General features: G+C 45.0%; 1 protein-coding gene across 1 annotated transcript in view; it reads right to left on the bottom strand.

The window, feature by feature from the left end:
* Positions 1-11,859: 11,859 nt before the first annotated feature.
* znf704 (zinc finger protein 704) overlaps positions 11,860-16,892 on the bottom strand; it is a gene marked incomplete at its 5' end in the record, with an annotated part of 63,303 nt that continues 58,270 nt past the window's right edge. Inside the window, 4 exon segments of the mRNA XM_080001066.1 lie at positions 11,860-12,115; positions 12,541-12,629; positions 12,806-12,940; positions 13,384-13,684. Of these exon segments, the coding sequence (XP_079857192.1) occupies positions 12,001-12,115; positions 12,541-12,629; positions 12,806-12,940; positions 13,384-13,684 (640 nt within the window). The 3' untranslated portion in view covers positions 11,860-12,000.

Genomic DNA, 16,892 nt, shown 5'->3' with positions numbered 1-16,892 from the left:
GTGACGTCAGATGTCTGGGTTCCGTTCTGGTGTTTGGCTTTTCATGAATTTAAAATCCCCCCGCATAAGATCTTCTGACCTGTTTCATACAGGCATCATTTCCCCCGTGACAGGACAGGAATGAGCACGTAAGCATGACGTACTCGTACTACGCAACACGCAAACGACATTAAGAATCAGTAAAATAATGATCAAATATTAATAAAAAGAGAAGACTTTCCTCTTCTACATTCATATCAGTATAAATGCTATGTGGCACCAATACGTGGAGGCTGTTTGCTGATGTTTAGTTACTTAGAAATAACATGATAAGATTTTTCAAATGTACTGCATATCTATTGACACTTGGCTGCTGGGGGTCCTTGTAGGTCGACCTACATAACCCTCGTGCCGAAGAGAAGACCGTGAAGATCATTCCAGTGCAGCAGTGTCCCAGCAGGACCCCATGGGGCGATGGGTTCAGATGCCTCGCTTCAGTGTTACCGTTCACGGCCGGACCTGGTTTTTCCATCCAGCTCCTGTTACTTTAATCGGGTGATTAGAGGGGACTCAGTGGCTCAAAAGAGTCAAAAGTCCTTGGCTGGGAACTCACTTTGCGAGAGAGAAAGCCATACGCGGCCAACGTTTTGAAAACACCTCAGGGCTGACCGTTGTAGCAATGGAAGTGTCTTGTCTTCACGTGATGTTTTAGCTTTGTGATAGAAAGATGTATCCTTTACATGATCTCAATCTTGAGGTTGGATGTCACAAAATGAGTGGACTGAATTTAGATGCACCACAAGAGAATTAACTATATGTGTATGGGTAGTAGTTTAGATGGTAAAAGAGAATGCTGCCATGGGACAGGATCGATGCTAATCTTTAAACATGACATTATTGAAAAATGATCATGGAATCACAAAGTCGGTCCGGGGATATTTTGCATGGTCTCTTCTGGACAACTTTGAGTGGGCCAACGGCTTCAGCATCTGCTTCAGATTGCTGATTGATTTTATTATACAGGTACATCTCATAAAATTAGAATATCACCAAATGGTTCAATATTTTTTGTCACTCATTTCAGAAAGTGAAACCCATATATTATATAGATTCATTACACATAGTGATATATTTGAAGCCTTTATTTCTTGAAATTTTGATGATTGTGACTATAGATAAAATTCAGTGTCCCAGAAAATTAGAATATTACCTAAGATCAATAAAAAAATGGATATTTTAAACAGAAATGTCAGGCTTCTGAAAAGTATGTTCATTTCTATGGACTCAATACTTGGTTGGGCCTCCTTTTGCATGAATTACTGCACCAGTGCGGCGTGGCAGGGAGGCCATCAGCCTGTGGCACTGCTCAGGCGTAATGGAAGCCCAGGCTGCTTTGATAGCAGCCTTCAGGTCATCTGCATTGTTGGGTCTGGTGTCTCTCATCTTCCTCTTGACAATACCCCATAGATTCCCTATGGGGTTCAGATCAGGCGAGCCAATCAAGCACCGTAACACCATGGTCATTGAACCAGCTTTTGGTACCTTTGGCAGCGTGGGCAGGTGCCAAGTCCTGCTGGAAAATGACATCAGCATCTCCATCAAGCTGGTCAGCAGAAGGAAGCATGAAGTGCTCTAAAATTCCCTGCTAGATGGCCGTGTTGACTGTGGACTTCAGAAAACACAGTGGACCAACACCAGCAGACGACACGGCAGCCCACATCAGCGCTGGCTGTGGAAGCTTCACACTGGACTTCAAGCAATGTGGATTCTGTGCCTCTCCACTTTTCCTCCAGATTCTGGGACCCCCATTTCCAAATGACAGGCAAAATTTACTTTCCCCTGAAAAGAGGACTGTGGACCACTGAGCAACAGTCCAGTTCTTTTTCTCCACAGCCCCGGGCAAGACGCTTCCGACGTCGTCTCTGGTTCAGCAGTGGCTTGACACGAGGAATGCGACATTCGCAGCCCGTGCCTAGGGTTGGCCTGTGCGTAGTGGCTCTTGATACAGCGCTCTGTGAACAACCAGCTTCTTCAGCAATGACCCTTTGTGGCTTAGCCTCCTTGTGCAGAGGGTCAATGACTGTCTTCTGGACATCTGTCACGTCAGCAGTCTTCCCCACGATTGTGTAGCCTACTGACCCAGACGGAGAGACCATTTCAAGGCTCGGGAGACCTTGGTAGGCCTTTTGAGTTCATTAGCTGCTTAGGCCGTGACACCGTGACTTTCCAATATTTTCCTAAACCTTCTGAGACACTGAATTTTGGGTTTTCATTTTCTATAGCCACCGGCATCAACATTTCAAGAAATAAAGGCTTGAAATATTTCACTCTTTGTGTAATGAATCTATATTATATATGGGTTTCACTTTCTGAAATGAGTGACAAAAAAGATAGAACTTTTTCATGATATTCTAATTTTATGAGATGTACCTGTATGTATATGTAATTTAAGCTTTTTTTGAGATTTATAATTATACGTGGTAGTTGAATTTTACAAATTAAAAGATAAAAATGTATAATGTGGCTTTCCTAGTTCCTACTGTATATTGAGGGAAACATAGCTGTTCAAATTTTTTTTTTACCTGCAGTTCAGCAGACGGCCACAAGAGGGTGGCCATCAAACCTAAACAGTAAAAAGAAGCAACATACTGACAGCCAACAACCACCCAAAAAAAAAAAAAAAAAAAAGATTCTTTATTAAGTCATTAACAGAGATGCTCCCGGAGTCCTTCTACCCACATAGAAGGTTCCTGGAGTCATGTCTTAAAACAGAAACATTTAAACCCAGAACAGCACCACAATCATAAAACACTGTCACAACAAGAACAATGCCAGAGAGCTCCTGGGGTTAACAGTCACAATGCATCCATTCCCCTTTGGTGAAACAAGGAGGACATTTGCATTTCTTAAATAGATTTCATTTGATAATACATAGCGGAAAAAGGAAACCGTAACATTTGTTTTCTTCCCCCATTGGTGCATCAGCGTGTACAAGTAGTGAGATAATACGGACGTGTAGGGTGCAGTAATAGATAACCTCATATATTGACGCCTCGGCTGACATGAAAGAGCTTCCGAAAATGTGTGCGGTGCGAGCATTTGGTTAAAACGTGTTCCGCCCCCCGAAAAAAACCCCAAAAAAACCAAACACCTGACATGGTTCTCCATCCCCCATCCAGCCCAAGTTCGAAGATCCTTCTCACTGAGGCGATTGATTCAGCCTCCGAAACCTTGAAGAGGTGGACCCCGGAAGGAAATCTGTGCGCTCTCCCTCTTTTCTCAACCAGATGTGTAAATATGATAATTCCCGATGTTTAAGAAGGTCCTGACTCCGCACGAACGTCCCTTTCTGAAAATATGGTTGTTTCTTTTGAAAGATGTTGATTCGTATTCATTCACTTCATTCGGTCCCTAACAGCTACATTTTGCGCCCCTTTGTCCGTTTTCTCTCGTTCGCTCTGGGGAATGGAAACAATGGTAGTTTTTTTTTTTTTTTTTTTTCTTCCCCAAACCAGTTCCGATAATTCCCGAGAAAATCGGGGACCTGGGTGCAAGACGAGACCCCACCCCTGCACTCCAGTCCTCACATCTCGACAGCGAGCGAAAAGCTCCTCTAAAGAGGGGCAGCTATTGATTCTATCGACAGCGGTGACTCTTATCATCTGAGGTCATGCTTTGAGCATGTGTTATGAACCTGTTTGTTTACGTAGCCGCTATAAGTCGCCGCTCTCATCCATTATTCAGCGACACACACACACACACACACACACACACACACACACACACACACACACACACACACACACACACACACACACACACACACACACACACACACACACACACACACACACACTCTCTCTCTAACCCTCCCTGGTGCTCGCCGGGCTTCGCTCCATGATCCTTTGTCTGGGCTCTCCGTCCCATCGGTCCCAAAACACCTCAACGCGCCGTCTCTCCTCGCGCGCCCCGCCTCTCGTCTTCCCTCGAGGGCGGCGGAGCGGTTCAGCGCTGCCGCGGCCTCGTCGCGTTCCCTGCAGGGAGCGACTTCTCGTTTGTTTATATTTAATTACACGCTAACCTTGAGCTGAAGCCTGGAATAAAATGCGAAGGCTACTGCGCGCCTGGAATCCCCTGCGTTTAAAAGTCTTTGATACTTTATTAATCGGCTATTTGGGGTGCGGCCGATGGAAGGTGAGGGGGCGGCTGTTATACGATCACAAATCACAGGAGCCTCGGCCGGTGTGTAAAGTGTGAGTACGCAGGGAGTGTGTCCATGAGGCTAGACCACACACACACACAAACACACACCCAGCCGATGTATAAGGCCATGTGGACTCACACCGTCTCAGGAGGTGTCACTGCGGGGACGGAGCAGATGGAGTGAACCTCGGGCAGTCACTCCGAGCACAACACAAAACACACACTCCATGTGCACTCTGCGGACGGACACACACACACACACACACACACACACACACACACACTATAACAACTCTTCCTCATTTTCCACCTTTTTCCACCTCCCGAGCCGAGGGAGTCCTCACACCACGGAGACATATGTCTCCCAGCGTGGGAGCAGAGCACCCCAACCCCACCCACACCATCTAATGACACTGCTGGCATCCACCCCCCCCCCTTCCTCCTCCTCCAAACAAGGTGTTTTAGTGTCTTCAGAGATGAGCGCATGCGTGAGGCTTTGCTTTTTTTCCCCCCAGTATTACCCAACGTGTGGAATATTGACGTTATCAAGCCGTCGAAGCCAAAATGCATCCTTGCTTAAAATGCCATAAAAGAAGGAGGACGACGCAGTAATCGACTGCTTATACCAAGGGAAGGAAAAAAAACCCCCAAAACAAACGAGCATGAAAACAGTCTGTACTTCCTCTAAAACCGTCCTGACCTAATTCCCCCACATTAAAGCCGTACCCAAATTTAGGTCCAGGATTGTCTTTCACTCTCTCGGCCCAGGGTGAAAGGTTTGGCACCGGGAGGACGCCGGGCTCAGGAGAGCAGGTTGGGAGCAATTTACGTCAAAAAAAACAAACCAAAAAACAAGATACAAGGCTCCAAAATACAAAACACAGAACGGATCCTACCGCAGAGGGTTTCTTTTTTTCATTTCAGATGACGATACTAACGGGCTTATTCTCCTGCCGTGGATCCCACCAGATGGACTTGACATTTTGCTCCGGTCTCTTATTTTCAATGAAAAAGGCCAAAACAGTTTTTTTTTTTTATCAAAAAGGCTTCAAGCGCCTCCCTCATTCGTCATGTCGAAGCGCTGAAACCGACATTTTTACCCAAACACGTGGGAGAATGAATTGACCCTCGGCGACGAGGAGGAAATGCTAAACTCCGCTCCAGATGAACGTGGTGTCATAGAGGCGTCTCTCTCCGCTATCCGGACGTGTCCTAGAAACCGCGGTTTTCCACCAAATGCAGATCTCCAAAGTCAACACGTCGCATCGAATATCTGTCGTGTACAGTTTGAAAACACAAAGGAGACATTTAGATCCGAGCTACATACAAGGCAGAAACCCCGAGAGAGGGAGACAGCAGGTTGCTGCCTGTGGAGATACTTGGTTCAGCCCCTGTGGCCTCCTCATTGGGTTTCACGCATTGAAAGCGGTCGGTGAAACTTTTCATTAATGGCAATTAAAAGTCCCCAAACTACAAATTAACAGATGTGTTGAGAACATCCACCTTTAAGAAAGATCTGGAAGAGGGAGAAACATGTCGAATGTGGGCGAGCGAGTGACCCGTCCTCCAAAAAGCATGTTGGTGGACTCTCCGCAGACCCCCCGAACAAAATGAAGTGGACCAGTCCGACAGGGAACCCCACGCGCCCCCTTGAACCCTGCTGAATGGAACTGAAGTCACAACACACTGCAGGTGTGACGAGTTTTAAGCCTTCAAATCTTCCAATAAACTGGACAATTTGAGTTTTCACACAGAGGATATTGCTTTAAAAGGACATTCTGGCCCCCGCACCCCAAACCGCTCTCCACGTTCCCTGGAGACCGGGGCACAGTCAGAAACACGAGAATACGAAGTCATCGATTTTCAGAAGCTCCCCGTTGACCTAAATTGTGACATGCACATGCAGCTAGAAAAACACCCTCGGACCAGAGCGCGGGTATGACAACCGCTTGAAAAAGAAAAAAACGGAACATCTTAAAGATCAAGTGCGACAGTCATTGAGTTCTTGAGGTTGAGGCGGTCGTCGTTCAATAGGAAACAGCTTCGGCGGAACGATGAGACGAGACACTTCCTTTTGCATATTTAACTTTCAACATTCGATCCCCCGTGGGCTTTTCTTTCCTCCTTGCCGTTTTTTTGGGAAATGCCCAATTTGCTCGAAATCTCATTTTCACGAAGGGAACGTGTTTCTGATTCGGTGTTTTCCTTTTTTTCGTTTCAGCTCCAGGGTCAAAGTCAGGGAACTTTTTTTTTTTTTTTCCCCGTGTTCAGGGAAACGGATCATCTCACCGACCGAACCAACAAAACAAACTGTTTGTTTCGCTCAAGGACACTTCCTTGATTTCCCAAAAGTGTCCAGATTGCGACACAACGCAACTTTTGTTTTCTCTCTTTTTTTTTTTTCCCTCATCACCAGCCCTTTCAAAAGGGGGAAGGGAATCGTGTTTGGGGAAAACAAAGAATAAAACAAGACGAACATAGACACAAAGCACAGTATCATCATTAGATCGGAAATAGAGGAAAAATGAACAGTTTTACAAGTTTTTTTCCAAGCAGTAGAAAAGTCACTTTGTGCATGTTAAAAGCTTTTCCCACTGTCCAGCGGGGCCGAGGGGCCGCAGGGGCCCAGGGAGCCCCCTAACGAAGCACAGAACATTTCTTTGCATCGTTAAGTCTTCGAAAACGGACGATCCAGCACCAGAGGAATTCCCTTCCAGAAACTATTTTCTCTTTCAAGGCACATTCTAAAAATAACTCCCGCCCATTAACATCACTGGGGGCTCAGACCTGGGATCAGCTGGAACTCCATCCCTGCCTCCCTCCATCCCCTCAGATCCTTAACGCCATGTAAAACAAACCCCAACTGAGCCGACTCCACAAGGAGTGTGAAAGCCACTTGGGCTACCATTTTGTCTGAAACTGTTGGATCCCCGGAGGGGACCAGGGCTGAGGAGGCGGCCCATTAGCGTGGGTTGCCGCAGCAACCGGTCCCTAGGATGCTGCGTAAGAGTAATTCAAGGCAACATTAGCAATTCACAGCAATAAGAGAACTTTCCACTCTAAATGTGCTTTAACATTTGATAAATTCTTTCGGCTGAAGGTTCCCCAGCGATTTGAATACTGTGGAGTGAACTCCCCCTGGTGTGTGTTGTGTGTAGAAATGTGTGTGTGTGGATCCGGCCTCTGGCCGCTGGGAGCGAGACACCCAGAAACACTCATATCTGGACGGGGCATCTGGGTAAAGAAATGATCCCCAACTTAATCTCTTTCTCCATTGGGAAAAGCAAAATTTGGTCTGGTCACACCCTGACTTTACAGTTTGTGCCTCTAATTATGATAAAATATCAAGGTTCAACACATCATGTCACTGGATATATACTGAAATGATAGTTGGATGTATTGTATCTTTTGTGCAGTAAGAGTGGGGTTATAAAACACATTATCAACAATGGTTTCAACTCGGGCACATGTGAAGCTTTGTCTCTCAGTCTTGATCGACTGAGAACTGCTTATAAAAGCGGCAACAGAAAAATGTGTGTGTGTGTGTGTGTGTGTGCGTGTCCAACCCAACCCCCCGCCCACCGCCGCCTCTCTCAAGGGCTGATTTTGATGCATTCCGTAAGTAGAATCACTCCGTCTGTGTTCCATTCAGCTGGTAAATCACAGCTCCGCGCTCGGCCCCTTAATGCGTCGCAGCAGGGTGGGAAACACGCGGCGGAACAAAAGCCGCTGTCGCCTTCCAAGAGAGAGAGCGAGAGGCAAGACAGAAAGCGCACGCCCCTCATAAGTATTCATGGTATCACTCGCGCCGGGGCAACAGGACGCCTATCGCCGGGTCGAGCCTCCGCGGGGCTCCTGGGCCGGGGTGAGGTCGAGTTGGGGAGTTGGGTCGACGGCGCCATATGGCACCGTGTGTCCGAGGGTGAAATATGTGGAAGGAGCGCTGTGGTCCTATTGTGGCAGCGACAAGTGTGCTTGAGAGGAATTGAATCAAACAATACACGCTGCAGCACATGCTCATCTATCAGTGAAGCGCTTTTGGGTTTAGGGCGCTGAGCGAACAGCTCTTGGCCTGGTGTTTGGAATCCAATTTATTCTTTCGCCAAAGACTGGGGAGAAAACAAGCTGATCTGTTTATGGCTTAAAATACTGGTGTTTCAACTACATACCCAACAGAATTCCATGGTTGAATCCATAACCATTCATGAAAAAAAAAAAAAAAGGCGATTTATGTCAATTTTATAGCTTGAGCAGTTGTTATATTAAGATGAAAACGGCAAGTTTATCTGTAAAATATTCTGGAAATACTAGATACTGATTCAATAAAATATATTTCATTCCTCAACGTTTGTTTTTGCCGAGGCTGATTCCTACCCCTAAACATCTAATCCAAAACTCCCGTGAAGCTGGAATTGGGTAGACTGTCGCATGGAAAGCAAACTAATAAAGGAAAACCAGGGAGGGGAGGTGGAGCGGGGAGGTGGAGCGGGGAGGGGGCAGGAAGAAGAGGTTAGTTGGACTAAGTGGTGTCTCAACACTCTGTAGACTTCAGGGCAGGGTGTTTTTATTTTCACGTTCTACAGCATAACAGTGTGTACAAAATGGACTGGATGTGCGATCACAGGACACATGGGCCAGAAGTCACCGCCCTCCACGTCCACATCCACCGAGAGGACAGCACCAGGATCAGTGCAACAAAGAAACCAAAACGACCTCGAGGGGAACCGGACTGGGGCTCTGGCGAGCGCCTCCACGCCGACGCCCTCTCCTGCTCCAGTGGGAAGTGAATGGGTTCACGATCAGAATCGAGCACCGCACTGAAAAGACGAGTCACTGGATCAACTTAAAAGATTGCAATATTCTCGAAAAGAATGTAACAAATTAAAGCAATTGATTTTTTTTTTTTTTTTAGTTGACCCAACGACGCCCAATCCAATGACTTTACCCAGTGCCGTCCATAAACAAAAGGCCCCGGTTCCTCACAGCCTCGCAGATCTGAGAAGGGCAGGAGGGGTATTTAAGATAGGCAGCAAATGTCCTAATGCGTCGGGGTAAATCATATTAACCCTTAGCGAGGGTTCAGCTTAGCTTACTTCAGCCTATTTTGCCGAAATGTTATTAACAAATCAAGCACTGAGCCACCACCAGCGTCTGGGGACAACGTCCCTTCAATTAGCTGCCTGGTTGGAGACGCTGATGTGGAAATACCCAATCCTGCCCAAAGCACCAACAGACGACCTCAACCCAGGACGTGTCCCTGGACGGAGCACTCGGCAACTCTGATTGGCTGCAGGGATCTGAACGCGGGACACACGTGAAAACATGAAGCAGCACAAATGAAGGACAAGGGACTGCACATCATCATGGGGGGGGGGCAACAAAGCAACATCGACAATCCAAGCCACGTCCAGCTGATGCTGCTGATTGGACAACGCCATCGGAGGAAACCCCCCCCCGCCCCAGAACAGGATAATGGTTTGACCCAAGGGGGTGGCATTTGGCCATTTGTTGTGAGCAGAGAATTGAGAGTGAGAGCCGGGCTGCGCTGCAAGGGTAAAGCACCGAGCTACAGTGGGGGCCCGCACACACACACACACACACACACACACACACACACACACACACACACACACACACACACACACACACACACACACACACACACACACACACACACACACACACTCTATTTCATTGCAAATGTGGCTGTGTGACACCGTCAGACAAGGATTGGAGCTAGGACAAAGGTTTTAATCAAGGGTGGTTTTGGGTGTGTGACGTGAGGAAGCCCCCACCGAAACGAGCGGAACGAGCCCGACTCTCGCTGAGAACTAGAACCCGCCTCCCTCCTGGAGGAGCAACAGTGCGGTCACTTCCTTCAGCAGAACATGAAAACAAAACAGGACAATAACAGCAGATATAGATATATGTGTGTGTGTGTAGAAAAAAAATAAACACCATGTCTCCTTCTTTTCATTTACCTTTAAATTCAAACATGTATTTCTTTAAGTGTGTGTGTATATATATATATATATATATATATATATATATATATATATATATATATATATATATTTTAAATATTCATATATATATATTTATATATATATATATATATTTATCTTATCTTTCTTTAACAACAATACGCTCACATAACAATGGCGAGATCATCTCGAAAGAACCTAAAAGGTTCTTGTTTAAATGTCACTGGAGTAATGACATGGAAGAATCACAATGTTTTTTTTAGGCTATGTCTATGTTTTGAACACTAATAGCCTGGATATTAGGAAATACATCATTTTGCCGCCCCGTGCGAGATGTGACCGAGGCATTGGTCGTGAACGTGGAGCTTATGAGAAAATAGTAGTATGATATATCTATATTAACATAATGACAAGCTGTCAAAACAGAAGGCATTATACAAAAAAAAAAAAAAAAGGGAGCTACAAGGTTTTGGAAGAAATGATACTGGGTGGGCTAGCGTGTTTCGCTGGTGCTGGCTTCGTGTACTTCTAAAGCCGGTATATAAACGTGCTATAAATCCAAGTGCGTTCAAAGAAACTTCAGGCAAGCGGCTAACTCGCAGGGAGGTCTCAGAACCTGGAGGAGGGCGATCTGTCCCCGTGCGGCGACCAATCGTTTGACGGCTGGCTCTCAATTTCTGGACGGCTCGGAATTTCCGCCGCCGCACTACAAATCTTTGCGATACGCATTCCTCTCTTACGGGTGGTAGGCAAAACAGTCTTCGTCAAATGCCAAATAAAACAAAGACAAAACAAAAGTACATCAACAGTAAACATGGCACCTTAAAAAAAAAAAACAGAAAAAAAAAAAAAAAACACGACAGGAGGAATTTTTGGTTGCGAAGAATCATTTGTGATGAAAGAGAAGCTATTGAGATAGTGCTGTATATAACCATAGTTTTGGCTGCTGGCGTTTTGCTTTCTTCAGAATCACATCCCTGATAAAAGAAAGAAAGTAAAAGAGAATCGGATAGAAAAGTGAATAGAAAATAGTTCCTGTCTGCGTCTGCTTTGATCAGGGACGTTTTTGCTGCCACCGTCCATTTGCTTTTCCCCTTTTGTTGCATCAATCATTCACCATGTATGTACTGTAGGTCTCTCTCCACCTCCCTCCATCCCCCCATCCCCCTCTCTCCTGCACCACGCAGATCTTCCCTTGGGGGGGGGGGGGCGTCGGGGTCCGGTAAAGACCAGGTGCTGGGCCTTGGGATGCTGGGATGGGTCGGAAATTAAACGCTTCCAAAATGTCCAGAAACAAAAGAGATGGAAAAATCGAAGAGAGACGTAACCAAAGATCCTTTGCTTCAGCTTCTTGACGACGTTGTCCCAAAAAATGTGAAGAGGTCGACTGTCTCCTGGATTGAAAAAAAAACAAAAAAAAAACAAAAAAAAAAAAGAAAGAAAAAGAAAAAGATGCTTTTGGACCTTTTTGGTCTGGTCCACTATTTCTGCTTTCCAAAGCTCTCCAAAACATAGAAAGGTACAACACAGAACTCAACATAGAAAACAGATCTTTTTTTTTTTATTTTTTGTCTTGTTTTTCTTTTTCACTGTTTAGCTGCACGAGGGTTTTTCCCCGAATCGAGGAACGGAGGGAATGGCCGAAGCGGCGCCGGGAAAACCTGGACGGGAACGCGCGGGGTTTCCCTGCCGCCCTCTGGTTCCTTCTGCGACCAGACAGGTGGAGTGGCGCCGGGGCGGAGCCAGAGCTTGGACGGACAGTTAAGATGACGATCTGAAGAGAAACAAACACATGCACTAAGAGGCCCCTCCCCCAGCGGCGGGGGTCCGGGGTTCAGTCGGTAAATCTCTGGCAGGCCTTTTTCCAGCGGCACGCCGTGCACCACATGTCCCGGTTCTCCATCCCGTACACCTTGCGGCACTTCTTCCCCTCGCCACGAACCTTGCGGCTGCAAGGAGAGAGGGAACATGGTGAGGAGACCTGAGCTGACCCGAGACCTTCCAGCGGCTCCGCCATCCGGACCGGACTAGACTAAACATCACTAGCTTCTCTTTTATCCCAAAAGACACTTTCACAAAAAGTTAATTTTATAGACTTTTTTTTTTTTAAACCCAAGAAACTTTTTTTTTATTTTTACTTTGAGCCCACGGTTCTTCACATTTAGAAAAAAAAAATACAAAAAACGAGTACTAAATTATTTCCATTTATTTCCAACTGTTTCTGTGACAGTGGTAGTAGTAAATAATAATGTAAAAATAAAACCCACATAAAACGCAATAATTGCATCACAAGTTTGTTGATTTTTATGATTACAAAAACACCTCATTTAATTCCTGTGTTGTGTTGGGTGCAGTGTTGACGCAGGGGTTGTACCTAACGGCGGCGGTGGCTCTGGGGGGGGACGAGAGGACGGCGATGGTCTGGGAACGCTGCTCAAACCCCTGGCTCTTACTGGGAGACACCTGGGTCGGTCGGACACAAGGACAACCAGGAGATGATTAGCTCCAAGCATTACTTCCCCTCATGGGTCAACGTGATTAACCTGCTCTGGATTCCTTAGGCGGCACTTTAAATATCCAAGCTGTCATATGTGTGGAGATCAGGGAACGTTGCGCTGTGGTCCGGGTGAAGCTCTCACCGCGTTGCCGATGAAGGTGACAGGCGGTGACTGCCAGGAGATGCTGAAGCTGGAGTTGTTGGTGGGGGTGAAGCTGGTAGAGGCCGGCCCCGCCAAGGTCCCGTTAGTGGAGGGGATGGACACCGGAGCTGTGGCCTGGGACGACACGGAGGGCGACAGGGTACTGACAGTTTAGCTCAAAATGTACTTAACAAAAATATATATATTAAATGCTCACTCAAGTTTATCCAACAACAAGAAAAACAGCGACACAATGAACACTTGGTGGACAAAGACAGTGTGCGAAAGAGAGAGGTAGAGAGAGAGAGCGAGAGAGAGAGAGAGAGAGCAAACGAGCAAGAAAGAGAGAGAGAGAGGAAGGAACAGCAGCCACAGGAGACAAAAAGAAGAAAAACAGTCAGGGTGCATTGATCTTGTCTCATGTGTGTGTGTACCAGGTTACTCATGATAGGTTCTCAAACATTAATTGTGTGTGTAAATATCTTACGAAAGCACCAATAGCCATCCCCAAAATAAAGTATCGTGATGGAGCTATTCGTCACGATATTGGACTCTCTGTGCCTCTCCGTCGCCCCCACCTGGTAGGCGTGGTCCGTGTGGATGAGGTAGAGCGCGCTGGGCGCTGAGCGGCTGAGCGGCGTGCAGCCCCCCGCGCCCGCGGTGCTGGCGGCGTGGTGGTGGTTCTCCTTGGCGCCGTCGGCGTGGATGTGCGTCCGGGGGGGCTCGGCGGCGCTCTGGCCCGGGAGCGGCGGGGACAGGACAGAGGGCGACACCGGGGACAGGCTGCTCAGGCCGTCGGCCACCGAGTCCGTGTTGAGCTTGATCTCCGTGTAGTAGAAGTCCTCCTCGCCATCACTGCACTCTGAGTCACAGTTCCTCCTGGGACACCACGGAGGAGGGAGGGAGGGATGGAGGGAGGGACCAGAAAGAGTAAAATAACATGTTGTTTATATGTTGAACAACATACACTGGGAGCTTTTTGTTTTGTGTTGTTTGGTTTCACCTGTGGCTAATTTCATTTGTTTACGTACACTATGTGTGATATTTACTTTGTCATTTGCTAAAAAAAAAAAAAAAAAAAAAAAAGGTAGAGAAAGAGGCTGTACACCCAGGAATTATTTCTGGAGAGAAAAATATCACTCAAGTAAAAGAGAAATACGTGTAAAAAACAGTTTGAAATCAGTGAAATCAAAAGTCCACATAAATAATAACATCCCAATGTATGAGTTCAGTACAGAGTAGTTTGGTCAAATCAAATGGAGATATTAGACCATTTAGAGTCAATGCGTCAACGTGAACATTTATAATTTCATTTTTCAATGGTTCCCTGTCACCATGAAAGAACATTTTGTCATAACTCAAGATGACAAAAAATACCTGGAATTCATCACAATCTGAGAACTGAGATATTAGCCCGAGATCACGCTGTACAGGAAATGACCATCAATGGAACCACATGCAATAAGCAAATATTATATATTAATACTTTTGAAAATTCTCTACAATCATCATCGTAGAGAAGTCAATCTTCCCAAATCAATTGACTTTTAAAGCTGACAACTTTTCCTTTGTGCGAAGAAAGGGCGAAAAATATGTTTCCATTCATATTTCCTTTTCATTCCAAAATATACACATGGAACGCACAGGAAAGGCTATCGTGGCCACGTGGCAGTTCATGTTTTAATAATGATATAATACAATATGATATAATATGATATAATAAAATCTAATACAAGCTTCATTTGTTTAACAAAATGAAATTCAAGGACTTTCAAGTACTTTTAAGCACTATTTTTTCAACTCAAGGACTTCATGCAAAACAAATGATACATTTTCAATGTACATTTTATTAATTCAAATATAATATAATCTTAATCCCATTGTCTATTATTGATATTAATATACAGTATCTATTATATATACACTAAATACATACACATATATATGTACAGTATGTACACACACAGACACACACACACACACAAATACACACACACACACAAATATATACAGTATATATACATATATACAAACACATATATACATATACAGTATACATACATACAAATATACATAAGGTCCAATGAAGTTGGGGCGTTTTGTAAAATGGAAATAAAAACAGAATATATTCAATTGAATACACTACAAAGACAAGACATTTAATGTTCAAACTGATAAACTTTATTGTTTTGTTGCAAATATTCACTCATTTTGAATTTGATGCCTGCAACAATCAAAAAAAGCTGGGACAGAGGCATGTTGTCACTGTGTTACGTCACCTTGCCTTTTAACAACACTCAATAAGCGTTTGGGGACTGAGGACACTAATTGTTGAAGCCTTGTAGGTGGAATTCTTTCCCGTTCTTGCTTGATGTACGACTTCAGTTGCTCAACAGTCCGGGGTCCTTCCAGGTCTCGCTTCATAATGCAAGCAGGCCGGTCTGGTACCCGCACTCTTTTACTACGAAGCCACGCTGTTGTAACACATGCAGAATGGGGCTTGGCATTGTCTTACTGAAATAAGCAGCGACGTCCCTGAAAAAGACGTTGCTTGGCTACAAAACCTGTATGTACTTTTCAGCATTAATGGTGCCTTCACAGATGTTCAAGTTACCCATGCCATGGGCACTAACACACCCCCGTACCATCACAGATGCCGGCTTTTGAACTTTTCGCCGATAACAATCTGGACGGTCCTTTTCCTCTTTGGCCCGGAGGACACGACGTCGATCATTTCCAAAAACAATTTGGTATGTGGACTCGTCAGACCACAGCACACTTTTCCACGCAGTCCATGTCAGATGAGCTCGGGCCCAGAGAAGCTGGTAGCTCATCTGGGTGTTGTTGATATGGCTTTCGCTTTGCATGGTAAAGTTTTAACTTGCACTTGTAGATGTAGCGACGAATTGTGTTAACTGACAATGGTTTTCCAAAGTGTTCCTGAGCCCACGTGGTAATATCCATTACAGAATGATGTTTTTAATGCAGTGGCGCCCGAGGGATCGAAGGTCACGGGTATTCAATGTTGCTTTTAGGCCTTGCCGCTTAGGTGCAGCGATTTCTCCAGATTCTCTGAATCTTTTGATGATATTATAGAATGTAGATGATGAAATCCCTGAATTCCTTGCAACTGTACGTTGAGAAACGTTCTTAAACTGTTGGACTGTTTGCTCACGCAGCTGTTCACAAAGTGGTGACCCTCGCCCATTCTTACTTGTGAACGACTGAGCCTTTCGGGGATGCTCCTTTTATAGCTCTCACTCACCTGTTTCCAATTTACCTGTTCACCTGTGGAATGTTCCAAACAGGTGTTTTTTGAGCATTCCTCAACTTTCCCAGTCTTTTGTTGCCTCTGCCCCAGCTTTTTTGGGCCGTGTTGCAGTCTTCAAATTCAAAATGCGTGAATATTTGCAAAAAAACAATAAAGTTGATCAGTTTGAACATTAAATATCTTGTCTTTGTAGTGTATTCAATTGAATGAAGGTTGAAAAGGATTTGCAAATCATTGTATTCTGTTTTAATTAACGTTTTACACAACGTCCCATTTTCATTGGAATATGGGGTTTGTACATATACATATATATATATATACACACACACGCACACACACACACGCACACACACACACACACACTATATAGATAGATGAATAAACACCGATGTGGACAAATTTGTTGGTACCCTTACAGCTCATTGAAACAATGCCTCATTCCTCCTGAAAAGTGATGAAATTAAAAGCAATTTTCTCATGTATACCTGCATGTATTCTAAAATGGCCTGGACAGATTTGTTGGTAACCCTCAGAAAAGATTATAAATAATTGGATATAGTGATATTTCAAAGTAACTGTTTTCTTTAATTGGTATATTGGTATGTCTCCAATCCAATATTTAAATTGAGAAAAGTAGTCACTCTGTTGTTTGGTATCATCGTGTGCACCGCACTGAACATGGACCAGAGGAAGCAAAGGAGAGAGTTGTCTGAGGAGATCAGAAAGAAAATTATAGACAAGCATGTTAAAGGTAAAGACCATAAGACCATCTCCACACAGCTTGATGTTTCTGTGACTACAGTTGCAACTATTATT

The sequence above is a fragment of the Zeus faber genome, assembly GCF_960531495.2.
Source record: "Zeus faber genome assembly, chromosome: 1".
In the NCBI taxonomy this organism is placed as follows: Eukaryota; Metazoa; Chordata; class Actinopteri; order Zeiformes; family Zeidae; genus Zeus; species Zeus faber.
Note: the sequence above shows the minus strand (reverse complement) of the source record. Positions and strands in the feature narration are given on the sequence as shown.